This window comes from Lissotriton vulgaris, chromosome 10, assembly GCF_964263255.1.
Source record: "Lissotriton vulgaris chromosome 10, aLisVul1.2, whole genome shotgun sequence".
Taxonomy (NCBI): domain Eukaryota; kingdom Metazoa; phylum Chordata; class Amphibia; order Caudata; family Salamandridae; genus Lissotriton; species Lissotriton vulgaris.
Window position 1 is genome coordinate 2,966,776 of NC_141698.1, and position 25,378 is coordinate 2,992,153.

Genomic DNA, 25,378 nt, shown 5'->3' on the forward strand with positions numbered 1-25,378 from the left:
CCAAGATCATCAGGAAGATGAGGAGTCAACCATGTCGTCTAATCCTGATTGCTCCAAGGTGGCCCCGGCAATATTGGTTCACTGAGCTTCTCCTCCTCTCAGAGTGCAGGCCAATACAACTGCCTCGAATACCGAATCTCCTGACAGTTCAGAGGGGCAAAGTGTACCATCCGGACCCAATTTCTCTGAAATTATCAGCTTGGCTCCTCAGCACAATGAATTCGCCCACTTAGACATTCCTCACGATTGTCAAGAGGTTCTAGCGAACGCCAGAGCACAGTCAACGATTAAGACCTACAAACTCAAGTGGAAGCGTTTCTGTGCCTGGTGCCAGACTGTTGATCTGCATCCCATTCATGCTAGACCAGAACAAATATTACCGTTCTTCCTGCAACTGGCTATATCGGGTTTGGCGCATTCAACCCTGAAGGTATTTCTGGCAGCCATTTCCCGATTCCGTCAGGACGGATCAAACTCTGTTTTCTTCAAGAATAATCCAGCAATTTTTCAAGGGTCTATTTCGTATGTTTCCTCCGATTCGACGACCACCTTCTGCTTGGCATTTGAATGTGGTGCTAGCCCAGCTCATGTGTCACCCCTTTTAGCCGATACATAAGGTTTACCTTCAGTTTATCACTTGGAAAGTCTCCTTGTTATTGGCTTTAACATCTACCACAAGGGTCAGTGACATTCAAGCATTCACGTCTAAACCGCATTTTTAGGTCGAAGGCCTAAAAGGCTGCGCTTGCGCAGTCTTAGGCCGGAGATTTAATGAGTTTGAGTAGCGGCGAAGGTCCCGCCTCCGTGCCCCCTCTCTCCTTCATTGGCTGGCTTCCTAAACGGAGGCCAGCCATTGGAGGAGAGATGCGTCACTCCAAACAAGCTCCGTCCTTTTCGGATTTGGGGGCGTAATTTTTGATGTTCTTTAGACAGTGACGTTGTCCGTCACTCAGAACATCAAAACCACGCCCCCAAATCGGAAAAAATCTCGGAGCTTGTGTCCGCCATTTTCGATCCTTCGCAGTGAAGGTAAGATCGTGGCTGTTTCCCTCCGTGCCTTCTTCCCCCTGTCTGTTTCCCGCCCCCCTCCCGCTCTCCGTGTATTTTCGCTGTCCGTGTGTGTGTTTCCCGCCCCCTGTTTGTTTCCCGCCCCCTCCCGCTCTCCGTGTATTTTTGCTGTCCGTGTGTGTGTTTCCCGCCCCCTCCCGCTCGTGTGTGCATTTCAGAGCGTCTGTTTCCCGCCCCCCTCCCGCTTATTTTGTAGTAAGCAGGATTTCCAGTTGATGAGGTAAAGGGTATTCTGCATTAGAAAAAGTAATTGCCTGTAGAAAAAAGACACGGTGTCATTTGTTGTGTACCTGCAGAAGTCTGCTACATGTACGTATGCACGCCAATTACCCGCCTGGCTCGGAATCGAACCCTAAAAAGTGTGACGTACTAGTTTTTAGATGGTGTTACGAATCACTTTCATGTTGCTCAGATGTTCTTTTGATGGCCATTTGGGAAATGCGAGTATGTATTTTATCAATTACTGCCGATTCTCGCGTTGCATCAAGGCCTTGGGTGGGATGACGCCCGTTACTTCAGACGCCCGCGTCTCTGCGCGTCCCTCCGGAGCGCCGAGGCGCGCGTCCTCTCGGGCCCGGTTCCGGGGGCGAGCAGTAACCGGGCTCTGATCCCGCTCCCGGCGTTCATTAGTCGGCCGTCCGCCGGGCGCGGATTTACACTTCAAGGGGATGAAAGACCAGCTGGGAAAGATAAGACGGTTTCCCGCGCGGAAGGCGAGGCGGTGCCACCGCGGTCAGCAGGGTAGCTGCCTCCGCAGAAAGGAAACGCGCCGGTATTTGCAGCGCTTCGCCATCGCCCCAACTGAGTCCAGAGCAGACAGCCCCTCCCCGTTGATTAAAAAAGTACATCCGGCATTTGTCGGCCCAGAACATCCCTCTGGCACTTATGTGCGCAAGATGCTTACCGGTAATCGGTTCTAGATATGGGCAAAGAAAGCATTCCGGCCTCTTTCTAATAATAAATCACACGTTATTCTCCCTCTCTATTCCTCGGGTTTCAAAATGTCGTTTTATTTCAACTCTTTAAGCCACAGTAGTGATTTTCATCAACTCTATTGAGAGCATAGCCCTTTAAACTTCGATATAATTTCCTATAAATGTCATTAAACTGCCCTAGTGTAATCAGAAACTGCTCGGCAATATTAGAATGCAGCTTTGGAAAACTCACGTAGAAACAGGCTTAGTTTTAGAATAGGATTTACCGCGCTCTCATCACCCTTGCAGACATTAGAATTTCTGCAGGGTTGTGACCTGACTTCCCAGAAGTTACGGGGCATAAACCGTGTCTATTACAGACAGTGTCCGACAGACCTATCGGGCAGGCAGGCAGTGCCTGATAGGCTGGTCTAAGAGTAAGAGTGTGGGCAGGTTTTATATTTTGGATGTTCGTGGGCCTGTTTTATGTCTGCTGGGCTGGTTTTACTGTTGATCTCTCCCTGGAAACAATCATTTCCTGCAGCAAGCTTAAATCCATACATTGCAAAAATAATGCCTTCACAAGTTTAAAATTGCACCAGTTTGTAAACATGGGCACTTTTTTGGGCTTTCTAGTTCACTAATGTGGGCCACTTTTATTTTGGTGCGCAGGACTGATTTCTTTCCTAAATTTAGACACACATATTGTGGAGTGATTGAATGTGTGTGGGTCACCTATTAGACAATAGACTGACCAGTCTAAATTCAGCAAACTCAAGGGAACTCCCTTTACTTTGTTTGAGCTTTACTTTACCCTGTTCCCTTGACGTATAAGGGTTACTCTCCTCATATTGATACTGATTTTTTTCCTAGCTGGGTGCTGCTTATATTGCAGTGCTCTCCTGTCACTGATGTGCTGGTGCTGTGAACTGGTAACGGAGGTTGTCTCTTATGCAGTGCACTCCTGTCACTAGGGTTTTCTTACTGCTTCTGACGCTCTGCACGCACATCACTGACATGCTGTTGTTGGTGCCTGCACGACGGGTATGTGTGTATGGTGGGGGGGGGGGGGGGGGAGAGAGGGGTCAGGGCTCACCTGACAGAAGAAAGCTTGTGCGGAATAGTGAACACTTGTGACTATGGGTTCGTCTCTAGTGCAGTGCACGCTATTCATTGGGGACAGTGTTCTGAATTCTACAGCAGGGGGCACTGGTGGAGCATACAGTAGCCAGATGATGGCTGGAATGTGTATGTTTTAGTACTCAACATGGACGATACGTTAGTACTGTACAGTACAATGCTTTGCTGCACTTGAAATTCCCCAGTTGCATTCTGCGTGCCTGCATGTTGAATGGAAAGGTGCTCCAGATGCGGCATGTATCATTGATCTACTGCAGGATGAGACAGTTTGTGGCTGTGCACTGTCCGTGCAAATGTGTGCTAAGTGGAAAGGCTTTGTGTTAGCTAGAGGTGTTTAAGTGTGTGTGTGTGGCTCTGTGTATGTGTGGGTGGCTGTGTGTGTGTGTGTGGGTGGCTGTATGTGTGTGTGTGTGGGTGGCTGTGTGTGTGTGTGGGTGGCTGTGTGTGTGTGGGTGGCTCTGTTTTTGGGTGGGTGGCTCTGTGTGTGGGTGGGTGGCTCTGTGTGTGGGTGGGTGGCTCTGTGTGTGGGTGGGTGGATCTGTGTGTGGGTGGGTGGATCTGTTTGTGGGTGGGTGGGTGGCTCTGTGTGTGGGTGGGTGGCTCTGTGTGTGGGTGGGTGGCTCTGTGTGGGTGGATGTGTGTGTGGGTGGCTGTGTGTGTGGGTGGGTGGGTGTGTGTGTGGCTGTGTGTGGGTGGCTGTGTCTGGGCGGCTCTCTGTGTGGGTGGCTCTATGTGTGTGGGTGGCTCTCTGTGTGGGTGGTTGTGTGTGTGTGTGGGTGGCTGCGTGTGTGTGGGTGGCTCTGTGTGTGTGGGTGGCTCTCTGGGTGTGGGTGGGTGGCTCTGTGTGTGTGTGTGTGTGTGTGTGTAGCTCTGTGAGTGTGGGTGGCTCTGTGAATACTCTCTACTACTCTCTAATGCTCACCTATTGCCATTGTAAAAGACAATACCATTTATTTATGTTTAAAAAAAAAAAAGAAAAAAAATGTCATGAGCAATGCCAATAGCTCTACCTTTAATAATGCCGAGACCATTGCATTGTAAATGCTTGTTTTCAATTTACCTCAGATTCGGTGGTACTGCGTACCAATCCAAGGTACATCCCCAAGGTCCCATCGGACTTTCATTTAAATGAGCCGGTAATCCTCAAGACATTTTTTCCAAATCCACAATCCCCGGCTGAGCGAGCTTTACACTCTTTAAACCTCAGGAGAAGCCTCAGGTTTTATCTTTCACGAACAGCAGCTGTGCGTAAGACAGATCAGTTGTTTGTGGCCTATGGCAGACTGCGCCAAGGCTGTGCAGTATCCAAACAGACTATCGCCAGATGGGTCTCGTCGACAATTGGACTCTGTCATCAACAGGCAGGAAGACCCTTACAGGCCTTACCAAGAGCGCATTCTACAAGGGCAGTTTCCTCTTCCACTGCTCTGTTCGCTGGTGTGCCTCTTCTACAAATCTGCAGAGCTGCGACGTGGTCCAGCAGGCACACTTTTACGAGGCACTACTGTCTGGACTCAGCAAGTGATGCAGATGCTTCGGGGGGGAAGAGCAGTTCTTCGCAATCTTTTCCAATAAGGTGAGCCTCTGTTCTCCCGCCTCCTCTATGCTCTTTTTAGACGCTTTACCATGTCTTTTGCATTTTATCATTAGGCATGTATACTATTTTACCATTCGCGTCTATGAGCATTATGTTGTGAGTACTGCTATCTACTCTGATTCAGGCATGTGAATCTATGAAAGACACCCCAAATACCGGAGAAGAACAATAGTTACTTACCTGAAACCTGTGGTTCTCCAGTATTGGTGTCTTTCATAGATTCACATACACCCGCCCACCTCCCCTCAGAGGCTCCCTCAGGCAATTATGTTGGTTTCACTCCTGTGCGAGAAAATCTGAGAGCCTGAGTCTCTGACGAGAACATTCTGGTGGGTGCTGTTGCCTGGTTGGCTGCAGTTTGGTCTATACATAATGACTAGGATAGTCATGAGTGTGGGAGCTTTTGCTCCTGTAGCTGAGGGCTACTTTACTTCCTGGTTAGTTATTACCAAGGTTTTTTGGTTATTACAGGCATATTATTGCTTTTTTATATACCGTGGGACTCCCACTCCGATGACGGGGAATGATTCAGGCATGTGAATCTATGAAAGACACCAATACTGGAGAACCACAGATTACAGGTAAGTAACTATTGTTCTTCTCCTCCAGAAGATATTGGGCTTGGACAATTTATCAATAGGGCTGCCATCTATCACAATGTTAGCATGCATTCAGATGAGGCAGAAGAAGATTTACTATACACTTTCGAGCAATCCCAAAAAACTGTGCAAATACTCCAATGATTAGAGGAGTCATTAAACAAGCACCAGAAGTGTTTAAAGATCCTGTACGAGCTAGAATCATAAACACAAGGATAGAGAAAAGGTACAGGGCAGCTCCTGGGGATCCTGCCTACATTAAAGGACAGCTACCCTTAGACTCCCAAGTAGTCTCAAACACTAGGAAAAGAGCAAATTCCCAAACATCAGGTGAAGCACCACCTCCTGATAAGGAATCAAAGATCATAGACGTTTCGGGGAAAAGAATAGCTGCCCAAGCTAAATTCATGGCGCATCGCTAACACACAGGCCCTCCTCGCAAGATACGACAGGGCTCACTATGATCAGCTAGAGAAGCTCTTACAACACCTACCTGACCAATATAAGGCACAAGCAGATGACCTCATACAAGAGGGTAAGCTTTTATCAAATGCCTCAATCAAGTGTGCACTTGATGTAGCAGACACTGCATCCAGGGCAATAAACACCAGTGTTCTAAGACGTCACACATTTCAGGATTTAAGCAAGAGGTACAGACTACCATCTTAAATCAACCATTCAACCAACAATTGTTTGGTCCAGAAGTAGACACCGCTCTGGAAAAAATGAAGAAAGACACTGACACGGCCAAGTCTATGGGAGCTCTGCAGTCCACCCAAGCATGAAGCTCCTTTCGTCGCTCCTTCTACAGAGGAGGCTCCAAACAAGCTGGAGCAGACAATTCAGTTTCCTTTAAAACAAATACACAAGCATCCTCTAATGAAGGATACTTTAGAGGGGGCTACAGAGGTAATAACAATAAGAGGTCGAGGTAACAACAACAATCGATCCTTTTCCACCACTAAACAGTGACTCCATTCAGCTCCCCCAACAGCATACCACTCCTGTAGGGGGGAGATTAACACAGTTCCTACCTGACTGGCATTCCATCATAACAGACATGTGGGTAAGACCGATTATCCATTATGATTACTGCCTAGAACTTACAGCCACCCCTCCAAATATACCACCCAGGCAGCGTCCAATGTCCACAGAACATCTAACGCTGCTCCAACAAGAGGTTCTCTCATTACTGCAAAAAGATGCATTAGAGCTAGTTCCATTGCAACATCAAGGAACAGGGGTCTACTCACTCTACTCCCTAATACCCAAAAAGGATGGGACACTAAGACCAATCCTAGATTTAAGGCCTCTTAATCAATATATACACTCAGATCATTTTCACATGGTCACTTTACAACAAGTGCTCCCATTGTTGCAACAAGGCGATTTCCTAACCACACTAGACCTCAAGGACGCCTACTTCCATATCCCCATACATCCTTCCCACTGGAAGTATCTCAGGTTTGTGCTAAAAGGACAGCACTATCAATTCAAAGTCCTTCCATTCGGAGTCACACCTGCGCCAAGGGTGTTCAGAAAATGCCTAGCAGTAGTAGCAGCACATCTCAAAAGACAACAAATCCATGTCTTCCCATACTTAGACATTCAACCTGTGTGTTCAACACACATCTCGCACAATTCAAACACTGCACAACTTGGGCTTTACAATAAACCATACCAAGTCACATCTACAGCCCTCTCATGTACATCAATACCTAGGGGCTACCATAAATACCAACACGGCTCTAGCTCATTCCAGTCCAGCCAGGATACAGAGCATTCAAACCTTAGTCACAAGGTTTAAAAACCAACACACTCTCCTGGCCAGAGTGTTCATGCAATTAATAGGCATGATGGCATCTTGCATTTTTATTGTACCATATGCAAGACTACAAATGCGCACATTGCAGGAATGTCTAGCACATCAGTAGAATCAGGCACAAGGACAACTAACAGACCTGGTGTTGGTGGATAACCGCACACATCGCTCTCTGCAGTGGTGGAACACCAAAAACTTGTCCAGAGGGCGACCGTTCCTCGAGCCTGGTCCACAGATAGTACTGACAACTGACTCCTCCCTGACAGGATGGGGAGCACATCTGCTCCATCACACAACTCTGGGAACATGCAAAAATCAACGAAAGGTGCTTCACATCAATCGCCTAGAGTTGCTGGCAATTTTCCTAGCACTGAAGTCCTTCCAAGTGCATATACAAAACAAAGCTGTCTTAATCCGGACGGACAACATGACAGCCATGTACTACATACAAAAACAAGGAGGCACACATTCCCTGCAGCTGTCCCAACTCGCACAAAACATTTGGAGATGGGCCATTCCGCAAAAGATATATCTGCTTGCAGAACACCTTCCAGGAGTTCACAATCAGATAGCCGATCTGGTCCCATCTCGCTTCTTCCATTCCCGGCCAAAGTCATCGAGAAAGCCGTCAACAACCAGCTCGCCGCCTTCCTCGAAACCAACAAATCCCTTGACCCATCACAATCTGGCTTCCGAGCCAAACACAGCACTGAGACCGCCCTCATCGCAGCAACAGACGACATTCGAACTCTACTGGACAATGGAGACACAGTCGCCCTCATCCTCCTTGACCTCTCTGCAGCATTCGACACAGTCTGCCACAACACCCTTCTACAACGCCTCAATAACATCGGAATCCAAGGAAAAGCACTTGAATGGATCACCTCGTTCCTCACCGGAAGAACCCAAAGAGTCCGCCTCCCACCATTCAAATCCGAGGCCTCTGAAGTCATCTGCGGCGTACCTCAAGGATCCTCACTCAGTCCCACCCTCTTCAACGTATACATGAGCCCCCTCGCAGCCATCGCCCGCCAACACAACCTCAACATCATCTCTTACGCGGATGACACTCAACTGATCCTTTCTCTCACCAAGGACCCCAGCACCGCCAAAACTAACCTACACGAAGGAATGAAAGAAGTCGCCGAATGGATGAAACAAAGCCGTCTGAAACTGAACTCAGACAAAACAGAAGTCCTCATCTTAGGTACATCCCCCTCTGCATGGGACGACTCCTGGTGGCCGGAAGCCCTCGGAAAAGCACCCATCCCAACAGACCACGCACGGAACCTTGGCGTCATCCTGGATTCTTCACTCTCAATGAACAGACAAGTCAGCGCCGTATCCTCTTCCTGCTTTAACATTCTTCGCATGCTCAGAAAAACATTTCGCTGGATCCCCCCCGAAACAAGGAAAACAGTCACCCACGCTCTAGTCACGAGCCGACTGGACTACGGAAACACCCTCTACGCAGGTACCACCGCTAAACTCCAGAAGAAACTACAACGAATCCAAAATGCCTCAGCCAGGTTGATATTAGACATCCCACGCAACGAACACATCTCTGGTCACCTTAAAGACCTCCACTGGCTTCCCGTCAATAAGAGGATCACTTTCCGACTGCTTACCCACGCACACAAATCACTCTACGACATCGGACCAGATTGCCTCAACTCTCGACTGTCCTTCTACACCCCCCCCCGCCATCTTCGCTCTTCCAGCCAAGCCTTCGCCACTGTTCCTCGCATCAACAAGACCACCATGGGAGGCAGATCCTTTTCATACCTGGCTGCTAAAACATGGAACTCACTCCCCGCCTACCTTCGCCTCACCCAGAACCACCTAGCGTTCAGAAAGCAGCTTAAAACATGGATATTCGACAAATAATCCCCCTCCCCTTCCTAAGCGCCTTGAAACCCTCTGGGTATGTAGTGCGCTATACAAATTTTATGACTTGACTTGACTTGACTTGTAAGTCGACAGACACAACAGATTCACGAATGGGAACTAAATCTACAAGTTCTTCAACCATTCTTTCACAAGGGGGGTCATCCAGACATAGACCTGTTTACCACATACAAACGCAAAATGCCCAGCCTTCGCCGCCAGGTTTCCACACCCGTCGTCCAAGGGCAATGCGATATGGATGAACTGGTCAGGCAGATTTGCGTACGCTTTTCCGCCAACACCAATAATACCACTAGTGGTACGAAAGCTCAAACAAGTCTCTCAAACTGATCCTGGTAGCTCCCACATGGGCACGCCAACCGTGGTTCACCACACTGCTAGAACTCTCTCGAGTTCCGCACCAAAAACTATCTGACACCATCCATGCTAACGCAGGACCATGGAGACATCGGACATCCAGATCCAAGTCCACAGAATCTGGCGATCTGAGTTTGGTTACCTTAACCTGCCACTAGACTGTATGAATATCATTAAAGAAGCCAGGAGACCTACAACTAGAGCGTGCTATGCTGCTAAATGGAAAGGATTTGCCATTTACTGCAATAATAATCAAATTGATCCTTTAGATGCTTCCATCCAAAAAATTATCGGTTACCTTCTCCATTTACAAAGATGTAATCTGGGATAATCATCTATACGTTTACATCTTGCAGCCGTTGCAGCATATCTACAAAACAGAAAACATATGTTGTTGTTTAGAGTACCAGCAATAAAAGCTTTTATGGAAGGATTAAAAAGAATTATTCCTCCTCGGTTACCACCCTCTCCAGGGTGGAACCTAAACATTTTTCTTACCAGGCTCATGGGAGCCCCTTTTGAACCTTTACATACATGTGAACTACAATTTCTCACATGGAAAACAGCTTTCCTCATCGCTATTACCTCTCTTAGAAGAGTTAGTGAGATTCAAGCTTTCACTATAGAACCATACTTACAATTACACTGTAACAAGGTGGTCCTAAGAACTAATCCAAAATACCTTCCTAAAGTAATTATGCCTTTTCATTTAAACCAATCTGTTGTTACCAGTGTTTTTTCAAAACCAAGACTCTGTAGCAGAGAGGGCTTTACATACACTAGATGTCAAAAGAGCTCTTCTCTATTACATCGATACGACTAAGTCCTTTCGCAAAACAAAGCAACTATTTGTAGCTTTCTCTCCACCACATAAAGGCAACCCCATTTCTAAATCAGGAATTGCAAGGTGGATTGTAAAATGTATACAAATATGCTATCACAAGGCAAAACGCACAATAACTGTACCTCCTAGAGCGCACTCCACACGCAAACTAGGAGCCTCCATAGCTTTCTTAGGGAACATTCCCCTAGAAGACATCTGCAAGGCAGCAACATGGTCTACAACACACGCCTTCACTTAACATTATTGTGTTTATGTACAAGCCAAGCAGCAAGCTGCAGTAGGCCAAGCTGTCCTCAAAACTCTTTCAAACTACTGCAACAGACACCGGTGGCACCCCTAGGGGAGACACTGCTGCACAATCGATGCTAAGTGTACAATCTGCAGCTCATATGCCTCGAACGGAAAATGCTACTTACCAGTATGCATCTGTTCTTCGCATGTAGAGCTGCAGCTTTCTCACGCTCTCCGCCTCCCCGGGACCTGAATCTGTTCCAGTTTTATCTTAATTAGATTTACACGCATGGACATTCTTTCTTTCTTTCTACTAACTACATCTTTTCCCATCATGACGAAAAACAATCTAAGGATGGAGTCGATGCCCATGCGCAGTATTGTCCAAGGGAGGAGTCCCCTATCTCGTGACTACAAAGACTTTTTCCAAGACGGCAACAACATGCAATCATCCGAGCCCAACACCAGGTGGCGATCTAATGCAAAGTGTAGAAATCTGCAGCTCTACATGCCAAGAACAGATGCATACTGGTAAGTAGCATTTTCCTTTCTGGATTTCAGGAGTGACGGAGGTGGGGGTAGTTTGGATTCTGATCATGGATTTACCCCAAATGCGAATATCTTGCAACTTCGCTTGTGAAGGATGTCCCACCACATTACTTTATAGCGTATGCTTTTTGATATTTGTTAACTTTGCTATGAGTGACAGTCTAATGTCGCTGTGATTCAATGTATAATATTTGAAATACGCAGAATCCATCAAGTGTATTTGTGATGTCCTTAATTGTCAATGTTATACACTCAAAAATGGTAAATTGGACTGGTGATAAATACTATGTATGCACTTTTGCTGCTGGTGTGATGGCACTTGGACTTGTGGTAAACATTGCCAAAACATCGGCATAGCTCCGTGGTCATCAGCATTGAGGTCACGCTTGCTGTGATTCCTTTGACATATCCACAGCGTTCTACATCACCACTTTTGGGATGTCTTAGGATGAATGTACCATTAGAAACCCCTTATCATACACTCACTCTACTAATGTAGACTTTTTGAACCGGTGCATCTCCCGGTCCTTTTCTTCCTCTAGTGCCAGGTTCACTGGAGGTGGCTGAATTTAATTTCTTGACAGCAGCTGTGACCTCCTGCCTGTTAAATATGTAAACTAATTCTGCATTATCCTCATTTCTCAAGTTCTGATGCCAAGCCAGAGTGTCAAAGGGTCAAAAATGGGAAGAGGGTCTGCTTAAGCATTGCTGTGGGCAGGATGAATTTTTCCACTTTACAAACCGTAGGAATTTCCTGTGCTTCGTAAGTGTAGTCTGCCCTGTACACTAGAAGTTAGTACACAGTGTAGGCCTGAGGTCCTTTCCTCAGACCGTCTCAAAATGCATTGCAGTCGTAGCTGTCAATCTCCATTGTCAAGACTTTCATCTGTCTGTACTTGGACCATGAATAATAAAGCCTCATATTGCAAAGTGTAACATATGACCTGTCTACGACAGTTTCTCTGTTGCACATATTCTCCAACACAAGGTATCTTATCTAAAAGGAACACCAGACTCTCAACAAGGGAAAGTGTTGCCTTCAAAGGAGCGAATATCCTCAATCCGGGAGCAGTGCCAACTTTCATAACCTTGAAGTGAGACAATGCAGGTTTTGCAGCATGAATCATTTCTAGATTCACATGCTGTGCATACTCCATTGTGTTCGAGGCATGTGGGCTGCTGAATTCATATATGTGCTGTAACCTTGAGGGGGTACAAGGAGGGACGGAGTCAATGATAAGGTTGTTGTATGCGGGTTTAATGGGGGTTGATACAAGACAGTTAAATCACTATATTGTTCCAGGGGACTTGGTGTGACTTCCTGCTTTATCTTCGGGTGTAGTCTCAGCAGCTTGGTCCTTGGGGCTTGCCCGGTACTCACAGGAAAACAAAGAAAAGTGGCAATTACTTCACTGTCCGGTTTTTATGAACATAGAAGGGGAAGGGAGTGAGGATAACTGATTGTGAGAAGGAGAGTGAACCACCATCACCAAAACGAGCTCACGATTCAAAGCCCAAAGTGCTGTGCAGTGCACAAAGGAATTGGAGTGCCCTGGTCTCTCCCGCTCCCTCCGTTACCCGGTTCCCCCCTTCTTAAAGTTTAAAAGGTTACGGAAACGACCCCGTACCTGACTGAGCCACGCGTCTTCCTGCGCGTGGCTGGGCGGTGCGTGGGTCCGGTGGCCTCCTGGCTTCTCCCTCGGCGGGGTCGTAGTCTTTCTCTCGGACTCCAGCGTTCTGGTGTCGGCTGGCTTCGTCCCGGGTTCTGTGCTTCTCCCGTCCGGCTCGGCGTCATCCGTTGCTCCTTCTCCACGTCTGCTTCTCCTCACGGGCTCAATGTCTCCTTGGCACAGCAGCAAAACCGCGTCTTCCGGGTCCTCCTTTTCTTCGAGGTCTCGCCCTGGTGATAGGTTGCTCTCCGCTGATGTCAGAGGGGTGGAGTCTCGTTCAAGGGAATCCAGACTTCCCTTAAAGGGCCCGGACCAATCCTGCAGGGAAGACGGACAATCAGTCACGGGGAACGATCCTGTTGGTTTCGTGACCCGGTGACATGTGCATAGATCGCCGCCTAGTGTTTGGTCCGGATGATCGCACATTGTTGTCCTGGAAGAGTCTTCGAAGTATCACGAGATAGGTGGCTCCTCCCCTGGACTACAGTGCGCATGTGCATCGACTCCATCCCCAGATTGTTTTTTTCCGCCATTGGGTTCGGATGCATATTGGTTCACTCAAGTTCGGAATCGATATAAAACTTTCTTTTGGCCAAAAGGCCTTTAGTTTATCGTCGGTATTGTCTTGCGATCGGTGCCCAGTTATGTTCCAGCTCGGTTCCCGAGCCGTACATCCTGAGGAGCCGCGTAGCTTTTCGGTACTGAAGACCCGGTCGACGCCAGAGGCCTTATCAACGAACCATCATGGAACGGAGCCCGTTCAAAAGATGTCCCGTGTGCAACTCGAAATACCCTCACATCGATGTCCACCCGGTGTGCAACAATTGCCTGTTGCCGGATCACGATGAAGCCAGCTGTATGGCTTGTTCCCGTTTCCGATCCAAGAAGACGATTTGACTTAGACGCGCAGCGCGCAAGGAAGCCCAGCAGACGGCACCTGACCCGGTGAACCTCTTCGATGCCGAGGACTATGAGGGAGCAGAGCGGGAGGTTCGAGAGAACCTGTCTGATCCCGCAACGAAGATCGACTCCAGCTACGACGCTGATATTGAGATGCTCGATGCTGAAGACTTCATCGACGAGGTAGGAGACGGCGATGGGGCCTTTGGGGCCATGGAAGATAGCTCAAGCGAGGAGCTAGGCCCACAAACTGATACTGGGGCCAAGATACTTCATAAGGCTCAGGTCGAGGGATCGCCACATGGCCTTACCCAAGATCTTCCACTGGGTTCTACAGCCCCGCCTTCGGGCCCGGCTTCGGACACTTCTAAAGAGCCGCAAGTTGCCAAATCGAAACCGAAAGAGAAGGCTTCGGTGTCTACGCAACCCAAAGCACTCGAGGCGAAATCGAAACCGAAAGTGCGTATTGCTTTGGTCGGCTCTAAGTCCTCTGAACTATCGGCACCGACTAAGCATAAAGGTGTTATCGACCCGAAGAGGCTGTTAAAGGGCGTCGAGCCAAAGACTGGCACACCGAAAGCACCGGTCAAGGACGTCGACCCGAAAAAATCGTCGCCAAAGACCGTCGACACCGACAAAGGACTCGGAGCTCAGAAGGTTCTCGAGCCTACGCGTCAACCGGACAAGGCTAAAAGTGGTACAACCCTCGAGTCCACGCCTGGCGGTGGCTCAAAGGATTCCGTCGAGTCAACGCAGCCGTCCGCCTCCTTCTCGAAGCAGGTGGCGGACTCGTTGAAGCGCATTAAGGACAAGGCTTCGACTGTCGGACCAAAGGATACTCCTCCTCCAAAGCCTGCCGGTAACGCTCAAAAGACGTCAGCGCCCATCCACTTCACGCTGCCGCCGAAAGTGGTACCGAAGGCCTTCGTCCCTAAGATGGCCGTCGAAGCGCCCAAGAAGGTGTCCACGGGGCTGAAGCCCACTACAGTGGTACCGGCCACAAAGCATCGACAACCCTCCCTTGAAGAGCAACAGGAACAATTCATCGATGCCGACACAGGCAGACTTTCTATTTATAAACGAAAGATTGCCCCGGAACAGCCTATGGAGTCGTATAAGATCCCATTAAAAAAGGATTGTTTTTTAGAAGAAATGGAGAAGTGTGGCTCAATGGTTAGAGCGGCAGACCCCGATCAGAGGTCTAGCCCGGGACCAGGGTTCAATTCCCCGCCACGGTGGGTCTTGGGCTCAAAATTCCACGGACCTGATAATTCTCGCCTCGGTGCATATTCCAATCATGGAGTCCCACTCTGCAACTCTGGGCAATAGCTTGCTTAATCTTCACAACAGCCCCCACAACGCTTAGGATGCCTGGCCTCCACCTTCGGGGTGCCCAGGAGTGGACGCCTCACAGGGAAAGCCAGGATGGGTTCCACAGCGGTAATCGTACAAGCGCCTTGAGACCCTTGCGGTGAGTAGTGCGCTATACAAGTATCAATTTACAAGGATTCTACTACAACACCCGTTCTTGTAGAACCTATATCTCCACGTGGCCAAGATGTCTCGCCCACTTATTCGGATGTAGAACCAGGGGAGGGTGACTATGAGGAGTACAACTATCCTATAGACACTGATCCAGAAGATCATAATGAACCCTGGGCAGATGCTGCTGACCCAGGAGATCCACACACTGCCCCAGACACTCATGTGTATGCTGTAAAAACATCGCCTACTGAGGATTCAGCGGCGTTTAATGCACTAATTGAAAGGGCAGCCAAAAATCATGATGTCCAGCTCCATGCTGACCCTATTGAAGTGGATTTTCTGTTAGACACCTTTTCCACCTCAGAGAGGACTGTCAAGACTCTGCCTATGCTGAAGGGTGTCTTGAAACATGCTGGGGAGATATTTAAGGAGCCTACAAGGGCCAGGGTGATAAACCCCAGAATTGAAAAAAAGTACAAACCGGCGCCTGGGGACCCTACCTACATTAAGGGACAGTTGCTGTTGGACTCTCTAGTTGTTTCTAATGCCCGGAAGAGGGCAAACTCGCAAACAACGGGTGATGCTCCTCCCCCTGACAAAGAATCGAAAGTGCTAGAAGCATCAGGGAAAAGGGTGGCAGCTCAAGCGGCCAACATCTGGCGCATCTCAAACACACAGGCACTCTTAGCCAGGTATGACAGGGCCCATTACGACACACTGGAGACCCTGTTACAGCACCTACCAGATGAAAATAAAGAGGCAGCTGAGATGCTCATTCAGGAAGGAAAGCTCATCTCAAATGCTTCTATCAAATGTGCACTGGACGCAGCAGACACCGCGGCCAGAGCCGTTAATACAAGTGTCATGTTGAGACGGCATGCCTGGCTCAGAATCTCCGGGTTCAAGCCAGAGATACAGACCACCATTCTAAATCGGCCAGTAAACCCTGATCATTTATTTGGTCCAGAGGTGGACACCACCTTGGAAAAAATCAAGGACACTGAGACTGCAAAGTCTATGGGGGCTCTCCAGTCGCAGCAGTTCAGGGGTGGTTCTTTTCGTTGCTCAGGCAATAGAGGTGTTTCCAGAGGCCAGCTGTCCCAGCAAACACAGTACAATAAAGGTGGCGCGCAAACCACATACGCCAAACAAAGTAGAGGTGGCTAGCGTGGAAACAGCGCCAAGGGCAGGGGTCGTGGAAACAGCTCCAGATCCTCCGCCACTAACAAACAGTGACGCCTTGTCACTGCCCCCCGACCATACAACACCGGTCGGGGGGAGACTCTAACAGTTCCTGCCGGTCTGGAAGTCCATCACCACAGACAGGTGGGTCACAAAGCTTATCCAGTGCGGTTATTGTCTGGCGTTAACATCCACTCCACCCAACATACCCCCAAGACACCGTCCTATGTCCACAGAGCATTTGCACTTATTGCAGCAGGAGGTAGTCGTCATGCTGCAAAAAGGAGCAATAGAGCTCGTGCCGGTGGAAGAAAGAGGCACAGGAGTGTACTCACTGTACTGCTTGATCCCCAAAAAAGGACTGGTCCGTCAGACCCATACTGGACCTCAGACCCCTAAACCAGTACATTCTATCAGAACACTTTCACATGCTAACATTGCAGCAGGTTCTACCGTTGCTCAGTCAGAGAGATTTCCTCGCAACATTAGATCTGAAGGATGCATACTTTCATATTCCGCTACACCCGTCACACAGAAAATGCCTCAGATTCACCATTCAAAATCAGCATTACCAATTCAAGGTCCTCCCTTTCGGAGTAACGACGGCACCCAGGGTGTTTACAAAGTGCCTGGTGACAGTGGCTGCACACCTACGGAGACAAAACATTCACGTCTACCCTTATCTGGACGACTGGCTTATCCAGGCAAGGTCAGCCCAGCAGTGTGCCGCCCACATGTCCCACACCATTCACCTTCACGATCTGGGATTCTCACTGAATGACCCAAAGTCCCACCTGCAGCCCGCCCACATACGGCAGTATCTGGGCGCGACAATAGACACTCTGGCAGCCAAAGCATAGCCAAATTCAGTGAGGATCAACAGCATGCAATTGCTGATACAGAAATTCAGACCTCAACACTCGCTTCAGGCACGAGTGTTCATGCAGTTGATAGGCATGATGGCCTCCTGCATCTTCATAGTCCCGCACGGGAGACTACATATGCGTCTGCTTCAGGAGTGCTTAGCACGTCAGTGGAATCAGGCTCACGGACAGTTGAAAGACCTAGTGTTGGTAACCGGTCGTGCATACAACTCTCTGCATTGGTGAAATCCACAAAACCTTTGCAAGGGACGACCGTTCCAGGAGCCTGTGCCACAGATCATTCTGACGACGGACGCATCTCTCCAGGGTTGGGGAGCGCATGTACTCCACTACACAGTGAGGGACTATGGACAACGCAGCAAAAGAAGATGCACATCAACCTTCTAGAGCTGATGCGAATCTTCATGGCAATGAAAGCATTCAAGGTACATCTGTGCAACAAGGTTGTGTTGATCCGGACGGACAACATGACGGCCATGTACTACATTCAGAAACGAGGAGGAACACACTCTCCACAGTTCTCATCTGGCTCAGAGCATGTGGAAGTGGGCCATTCAGAGGAACATCTTCCTCATGGCGGAACACCTCCGAGGCGAGGACAATCAGATGGCGGACCTGCTCAGCAGGTACAACCACCACATGCACGAGTGGGAGATACATCCATCAGTACTCCACCCGTACTTCCAGCGGTGGGGTCATCCAGAGATAGACCTGTTCGCCACAAAGGAAAACGCCAAATGCCGAAGCTTTGCCGCCAGGTTCCCACACCCACAGTCGCAGGGCAATGCGATATGGATGAACTGGTCAGGCATATTTGCGTACGCTTTTCCCCCAGCACCTCGAATACCGCTGGTGGCGCGCAAGCTGAAGCAACACTCCGACGTGGGCACGCCAACCATGGTACACCACGTTTCTAGAACTATCCGTGGTACCGCATCAAAGGCTGCACTGCACACCCAGGCTTTTGATGCAGAGCCATGGCGACATTCAGCACCCAGATCCGCAACAGCTCAACCTGGCGATCTGGCTCCTGAGGTCTTAGAATTTGGCTACCTCAGTTTGCCTCCAGACTGTATGGATATCAAAAGGGAGGCAAGAAAGCCCACCACCAGAGCATTCTATGCGGCGAAATGGATGCGGTTTGTCATTTACTGTGCAGACCACAACATCGACCCGCTAGACGCTTCTACTGACATCATTTGTTACCTGTTACTTCTCGACAAATGCAATCTGGCCTATGCTTCCATTCGCATACATTTGTCCACAATAGCGGCTTATTTACAAAACAGGCGGCATCTCTCACTTTTCAGAGTGCCTGCCATTAAAGCTTTTTTTGGAAGGACTCAAACGAGTCATTCCTCCCCGGACCCCTCTAGCTCCTGAATGGAACCTAAATGTGGTCCTCGCCAGACTGATGGGTCCACCTTTTGAGCCTCTACATTCATGCGAGATTCAGTGCTTAACATGGAAAGTGGCTTTCCTAATAGCAATTATTTCACTGCGACGCGTTAGTGAACTCCAGGCTTTAACTATCCAAGAGCCATTCATACAAATTCACTCCAACAGGGTGGTGCTTCGCACTAACCCAAAATTTCTTCCCAAAGTAGTTTCGCAGTTCCATATCAATCAGACTATTGAGCTGCCTATGTTCTTCTAAAATCCTGAGTCAGTGGCGGAGAGGATGCTCCACACACTTGACGTCAAGAGGGCCTTAATGTACTACATTGATGGGACCAAACATTTTTGAAAAACAAAACTGTTTGTTGCCTTTTCGCCACAGCACAAAGGCAACCCCATTTCCAAGGCTGGTATAGCCAGGTGGATTGTTAAGTGCATTCAAATTTGCTATCAAAAAGCCAAGCACACTTTAACGGTCCCCCCACGGGCCCACTCTACCCGCAAGTTGGGGGCCTGCATGGCTTTCCTTGGAAATATTCCTGTGGAAGACATATGTAGAGCAGCCACATGGTCTACCACACACACATTTACGAAACACTACTGTGTAGATGTGCACTCCAAACAGCAGGCAGCTGTAGGGCAGGCTGTTCTAAAAACACTTTTTCAAACTGCTGCAGCTGGCACAGGCGGCCGCCGCTAATAGAGGGAGTGCTATGTATTCGATGCACAGATATGAATTCAGCAGCCCACATGCCTCGAACCGAATATGCTATTTACCAGTATGCATCTGTTCTTGGCATGTAAGGCTGCTGACATTCATATCGCCCGCCCTCCTCCCCCGGCGCCTGTAGCGGCTGCAGCACTCCTAATTACTCTTAGCATGGTCATCACTCACGGTGTTACACTCCATCTTTGCCGCAATGGCTAAAAACAATCTGGGGATGGAGTCTATGCCCATGCGCACTGTAGTCCAGGGGAGGAGCCACCTATCTTGTGATACTTCGAAGACTCTTCCAGGACAACAATGTGCGATCATCCGGACCCAACACTAGGCGGCGATCTATGCAGATATGAATGTCAGCAGCCCTACATGCCAAGAACAGATGCATACTGGTAAGTAGCATATTTGTTAGTGGTTGGAGCTCAAAAGGCCTACTTGTTCACCCAATTTTGTTTTCCCTGTCCCCTCTTGGAGATGGGTGTGTCTGGTGAAACCAGGTCCCTCGAGAGGCGGCTATTAACTTTCCCTTTCTGTGGCCAAGCATTCAGATTATTTTTTCTGCAATGGACTTCAGAGAGGCCTACTATGCTGCAGAAGGATGGATTTAGGCCCAGATCTCTGTACTGGGGTGAATGTATGACATTGTTCTGCATTCTGTCCATCAACTGTTTCTGCATGCTGCAGAAGGAGGCAGAGGGAAGAGGACCCCCAGGAACAAACCATAATTACATGGGTGATAGGAATAAACGATTTTTCATGTTCAGAATGGTGATCCACTTTGAGCTTGCTTTAAATGCTTCTTTGATTGTGCAGTATTTTACCTGTAAGAGTTAAATGTCTTGGGCAAAGCTCTCTGCAGCCCTCAAGCAACAATTAATATAAATCTTCTCCCCTTTGGAAAATGCAGTATTTGCAGCATGTTTGCATAGGTAAAAATCTGTGGTACAGCAGCATGAGTGTTGCTTTAACACGAATAATGATCATCAAAACGAAGGCAAGAGTTATAACTCATTTGTAATAGATTCAGGCTGCAAAAGACACAAGTTACTTACCTGTAACAGTGGTTCTCTCTTGGGATTTCCATTTATAGTCTTAAGCATAGACTAGTCCTGCCCTTATGCAGTGAACCTGGAGCACTTTTTCACAATATATCTGAAGTGTAGATGTTCCGCCTTTCTTCAGGAAGGCCTGCAGAGTCATTTAAGAAAAATATTATGCAGCCTATGGATCTGATAGACATCGAGCCACAGGTTCTTTACCTCTGAACTTCCAGGTGTCGTGCTGGACCCGGAAGATTTTTCTTAGCAGTACCTCTGCGTGCCGGTAGGTGGTGTCGTTGGACTCCACGCCACTGTGTTCGTTATGTTTAAAAAAAAAAAAAAAATTGTTGACTCCTTTTGATGTGCTAGTGATGTCTAGCAAGAAGACCTCAAGCGGTACGGCGCCTGTCACTGCCCCATGTCGGTCACGGACCCCCACTTGGTGTATCTCTGGTGCCTGGAGTGCGGCCACAACCGTTGTGCGCCAATTGATGGGCCATGGCGCATGGAAACCTTTGAGGCATTGGTCCCTAAAGCTAATCGCATCCCGGTACCTTGGCGGTCACCCCGTTGATCTCTCGATCCCAGTCTCGGTTGAGAGGAAGGTCAGAGCACCGCTCCGGAGAGTCAACTTCCTCTTCTTCCAAGTGATAAAGTAAGAGGAGTCTCCCCAATCCTCATTCCAGAAGACCGAGCCAGTGGGCGTCCACCGAGACCGGCACCAACAGAACTGTACGGCTCCATGAAGTTTAACCTGCTCTATTCTTAAGGGTTAGGAATGGATGAGGAGGGTTGAGAGGAGGAGCAGGACCCCTAGAAATCCCACAACCCCAGAACCTGGACTGGTATGAGGAACTGGGTGAGACCAGTGGCCTGGACACCTACCCAGGTTCTGGCATGCTGTTTCCCCCTAACCTAGCTGCAGAGGAGGTGGGCATCATTTGCTATGGTGGTGAGTGGAGCCTCGAGTTTTTTGACCTGATGCTTACTATTGTGGCCTTCAAGACTAACCTCTTGAAAGAGGTCCTGCAGCCTAGTGTGTCAAGCTCCGAACCCTAGCTGCCTTTCAATGAGGCCTTGACGGACGTTCTTCCTGGCACTTGGTCCAAGCCCATCACAGGGACTCCTGTAAATAGAACGATTGCTTGCTGCCATTGCACTGCACCTGGCGACCCAGCTTTCCTCCCCGTCCACCCCACAAAAGTTGGTGGTTTAAGCTTCCACTTCCCGTGGTGCATTCCCTTCCATACCCCGGGATACGGAATCCAAGAGACTGGAAAGCTTTGGGAAGAAAATGTTCTCTTCCACCAGTCTAGCATAGAGGGGGTGGGGGTGGGGGGGGCTGGGGGCGGGGGTCTGGGGGGGTGGGCGTGGACAAGGTTCACCCCAACCCTGTGGTTCAGGAGGCCAGAAGTCCAGCCAAGCCCAATCCCCTGCTCCACCGCAAAATCCTCAACTAGTCTGATCCCTCATGATCATTCATGGCCAGTTGGTGGCAGAATACGCCACTTCCACCACTGGCATCTCAGACAGCTGGGTGTTGCAAATAGGCCGAAGGAGCCAGTCCCTCCCTTAAGAGACTACCCCTTCATCCATGCCTCCAGTGAACGATCGGCTGATGTCACCTTGCCTTACTCTGCTAGGAAGTCCAGACTCTCTTGGCCAATGGAGCGATAGAGGGAGACCCGGGCCAGAAATGGGCTGTGGATGTTATTCCCGCTATTTTCTCGTCCCAAAAAAGGACTTAATCCTTCCTCCTACCCTCGAAGCATATGATCTACAGCTCCTATGTCTCGAACGGAAAAGGCTTCTTACCCAGTATGCATCTGTTCTTGGCATATAGAGCTGTATAGTCCTATGCGCCCACCCGCCTCCCCGGTAACTTTACCTTTTGCAGTTATATCTTAATTAGATACTACATACATGGACATCTTTTTACTACTCTTACTAACTCCATCATAACAGCCTTTACGGCGAAACAATCTGAGGATGTAGTTGATGCCCATGCGCACTATCAGTGAAAGGAGGTGTCACGTACCTCGTGACTGGAAAGACTTCTTCAAACAAAAAGAAAGTGCAAACATCTGGACTCAACACTAGATGCCGCTCTATGCACAAGCATGACTCTACAGTTCTAAATGCCAAGAACAGATGCATACTGGGAAAGTAACATTTTACTTACCCGGTAAGCATCTGTTTGTGGCATGTATCGCTGTAGATACACATGTGCCCACCCTCCTTCCTGGAAACCTGTGTTGGTTGCAGTTATCTGCATTAAACCTTATATTTTCGCATGATCATCTCTCTAGGATACATCATCCTTTACACTCCATACTCACCCGACAGTGCTGAAATAATTTAACAATGGGGTCAAAGATCGTGCGCATTACAAGCATGAGGAGAAAATGCTACACCTTTTGACTGGAAAGTCGAAGAAAAACTTGCACACTTCCACCCCAACACTAGATGGTGAACTTATAATAAGTATGTGAACCTACAGCACTACATGCCAGAAACAGATGCTTACTGGGTAAGTAACATTTTCTTTCCTGGACATGGCAGGTTCTTTTGCATCCTAGTGGTTATCTTCTTGGATACTAGGTGCCTTCTTATCCCACTGGTTCCTGGAGATGGTGTTGGTATCTTCAGTCCATATTGGGTCTTAGCAGACTTTGTCCTTTCCTACTTTGCCTTCTCTGAAATAAGGTCAGCGGTTGTTGCTAAAGGGCTTAATGGTGTCCCCCCCACTGGCCCTGTACTGTGGCAGTGTTAGTGGTATCCCTCTTCCGACCCTGTACCAGCTGTGCCTGCCTGCTTATTGGCTCTTTTACTGCAGTGATATTAGTGTTACCCCACAGGTTCTGTACCTGCTGTACTTGTCTGCTAATTTACTCTTTTACTTTGTTGTCGGTGTTAGTGGGGTCACCCCACTGGTCCCCGACCGGCTGGCTCTTTCACTGCAGTGCTAGTGGTCTGATCCTTCTGGTCCTGTACCTTCTTTGCTTTTCTGTAGATTTTCTCTTTTCTACTGTGGTGTCACCCCACTGGTCCACTATAGGCTTGTCAACAGATTTGCTGTATTAGTGGTGTCAACCCACTGGTTCATGAACGTTGGTGGTGGTTCTAAAGTTAGTAAAATACAACTTTTCTAGCCTAATTTTCAAAATCTTTTTTTTTTTAAATTTGTTTTAATTTTTTTTTTACCCTTTGTCAGCCTGAACCAACTGAAGAAGATATTGAGAAGAATCCTGAACTAAAGAAACTTCAGATCTATGGAGCTGGTCCCAAAATGATGGGACTGGGTCTGATGGCGAAGGAGAAGGCGCTTCGCAGGAAAGGTGAGGAAGTTCTACGGATGATCACCTTAAAGATTGAGACCTAGCCAATCTGGTGGCTAAAGAACAAGGAAACTGCTGGCTATTTGTCACCTCTGTTCACACAGTGGGTGACTAATAGCAACTGTACCCTGTGACCATCCCTTCTCGTGACCTGGTGTGGCAGTGTGCATGCCTGTGCAGAGTAGGGAGTGTGTAGTGACTGCCCCCCCCTGCACTGACGTGGTGCGGTTATGTATGTGGCTGTGAAGGGCAGGGTGTGTACTGACATGGTGTGGCAGTGTGCATGCCTCTGACGGGTACCGGATGTGGTGTACATGCCAGTGAAGAGCAGCAGGTGTGTAGTGCTGCTGTAACTGCACTGACATGTGGCAGTGTGCATGACTGAAGAGCAGGGAGTGTGTAGGGACCGCCCCACCTGCACTGACATGGTACAGTAATGTGAATGCCTCTGAAGGGCAGGGTGTGTCAAGTGCTCTCTCTTCTCGCACTGACATGGTGAGCAATTTACATGCCTATGAAGGGCACAGGTGTGTAGTGACGTGGTTGGGTGGTGTACCTGCCTCTACAGGGCAGATGTGTAGTGACTATTCTTCGTGCACTAACGTGGTGTGATCATCATGCCTCTGAAGGGTAGGGGGACGTGTAGTAACCTCTTCTAGCACGGACGTGGTGGTGTGGTGTATGTGCCCTACAAGGGCGGTCGTATTTTGTTTCATCTCTTCCTGCAGTAACGTGGCAGACTCTAAATGCCCCTGACGAGGATAGCAAGGCTGTGTCGTACGTGGGCCTTGGATGGTCCTCTAACTCAGTTTTTTCCCCGCTTTATGTAGATAAGGATATTCCAGAGTGCCCCACTACTTTGGTGGTGAAGGATGAGCCTGGAGTAGATGTGAAACTGGAGCCCTTATCGCAGCTCTTTCCAGATGTAAAGGAGGAAGTTGCCCATAGCCCGGAGCCCTGCACCAAAATGACTATGCGCCTCCGGAGAAGCTACAGCAGCAGCCAGTTTGTAAGGGAACCTTGTAGAAGCCAGAGCATGCCATTGGTGGTGAGCGCTGCGCTTTCGGTTGAACGTAGATGCAGCGCTGTCCTACCCTTATGTACACTTGTTTTGTTCTTATTTGGTGGGGATAGACCAGGTCCACCTTTTTTGCATAGTTCTTCTCTGTGATCCCTTATTTGCAGCTGCTACACTCCGCATCTCGATGTGTGACCACCAGCTTTTCTCTCACAGGTTGATTCCTTTGTGTGTCGTGTCTGTACACGCGGAGATGAAGACGATAAGCTGTTGCTGTGTGATGGCTGTGATGATAACTACCACATCTTTTGCCTCCTGCCCCCCTTACCAGAGATTCCCAAGGGTTTGTGGCGCTGCCCCAAATGTGTCATGGCGGTACGTAAGACCTGGATGATCCCGGGAGAATAAAAAAATGGGAACGGGGAGGGTACATTAGATTGAGTGAGTACATTTGCAGTGGCCTTAAATATCTGGTGGCAGAATCTTACTCGGTGGCCTTAGTTTTAATAATCTCGATTTAATATTTGGTTTGCTGCCTCTTGTCCTACAGGAATGTAAGCGCCCCCCAGAGGCATTTGGCTTTGAGCAGGCCACCTGTGAGTACTCGCTGCAAAGCTTCGGAGAGATGGCAGATACCTTCAAAGCCGATTATTTCAACATGCCTGTACACGTAAGTGCTGCTGTGAGCGGAAGCATTGCCTCTCATGCAACTA

At 48.7% G+C, this 25,378-nt stretch overlaps 1 protein-coding gene across 4 annotated transcripts in view; it reads left to right on the plus strand.

Moving 5' to 3' along the window:
* The window catches only part of KDM5C (lysine demethylase 5C), a 466,536-nt gene that overhangs the window by 157,659 nt on the left and 283,499 nt on the right, over nucleotides 1-25,378 (plus strand). For 2 of the 4 annotated variants that reach the window (XM_086940146.1, XM_086940148.1), the window contains 4 exons: nucleotides 23,524-23,647; nucleotides 24,478-24,656; nucleotides 24,882-25,040; nucleotides 25,216-25,335. In XM_086940146.1, the coding sequence (XP_086796272.1) occupies nucleotides 23,524-23,647; nucleotides 24,478-24,656; nucleotides 24,882-25,040; nucleotides 25,216-25,335 (582 nt within the window). Of the gene's footprint in view, nucleotides 1-23,523; nucleotides 23,648-24,477; nucleotides 24,696-24,881; nucleotides 25,041-25,215; nucleotides 25,336-25,378 lie in introns of all 4 variants that reach the window. The other 2 variants (XM_086940145.1, XM_086940147.1) reach the window with 1 other exon arrangement.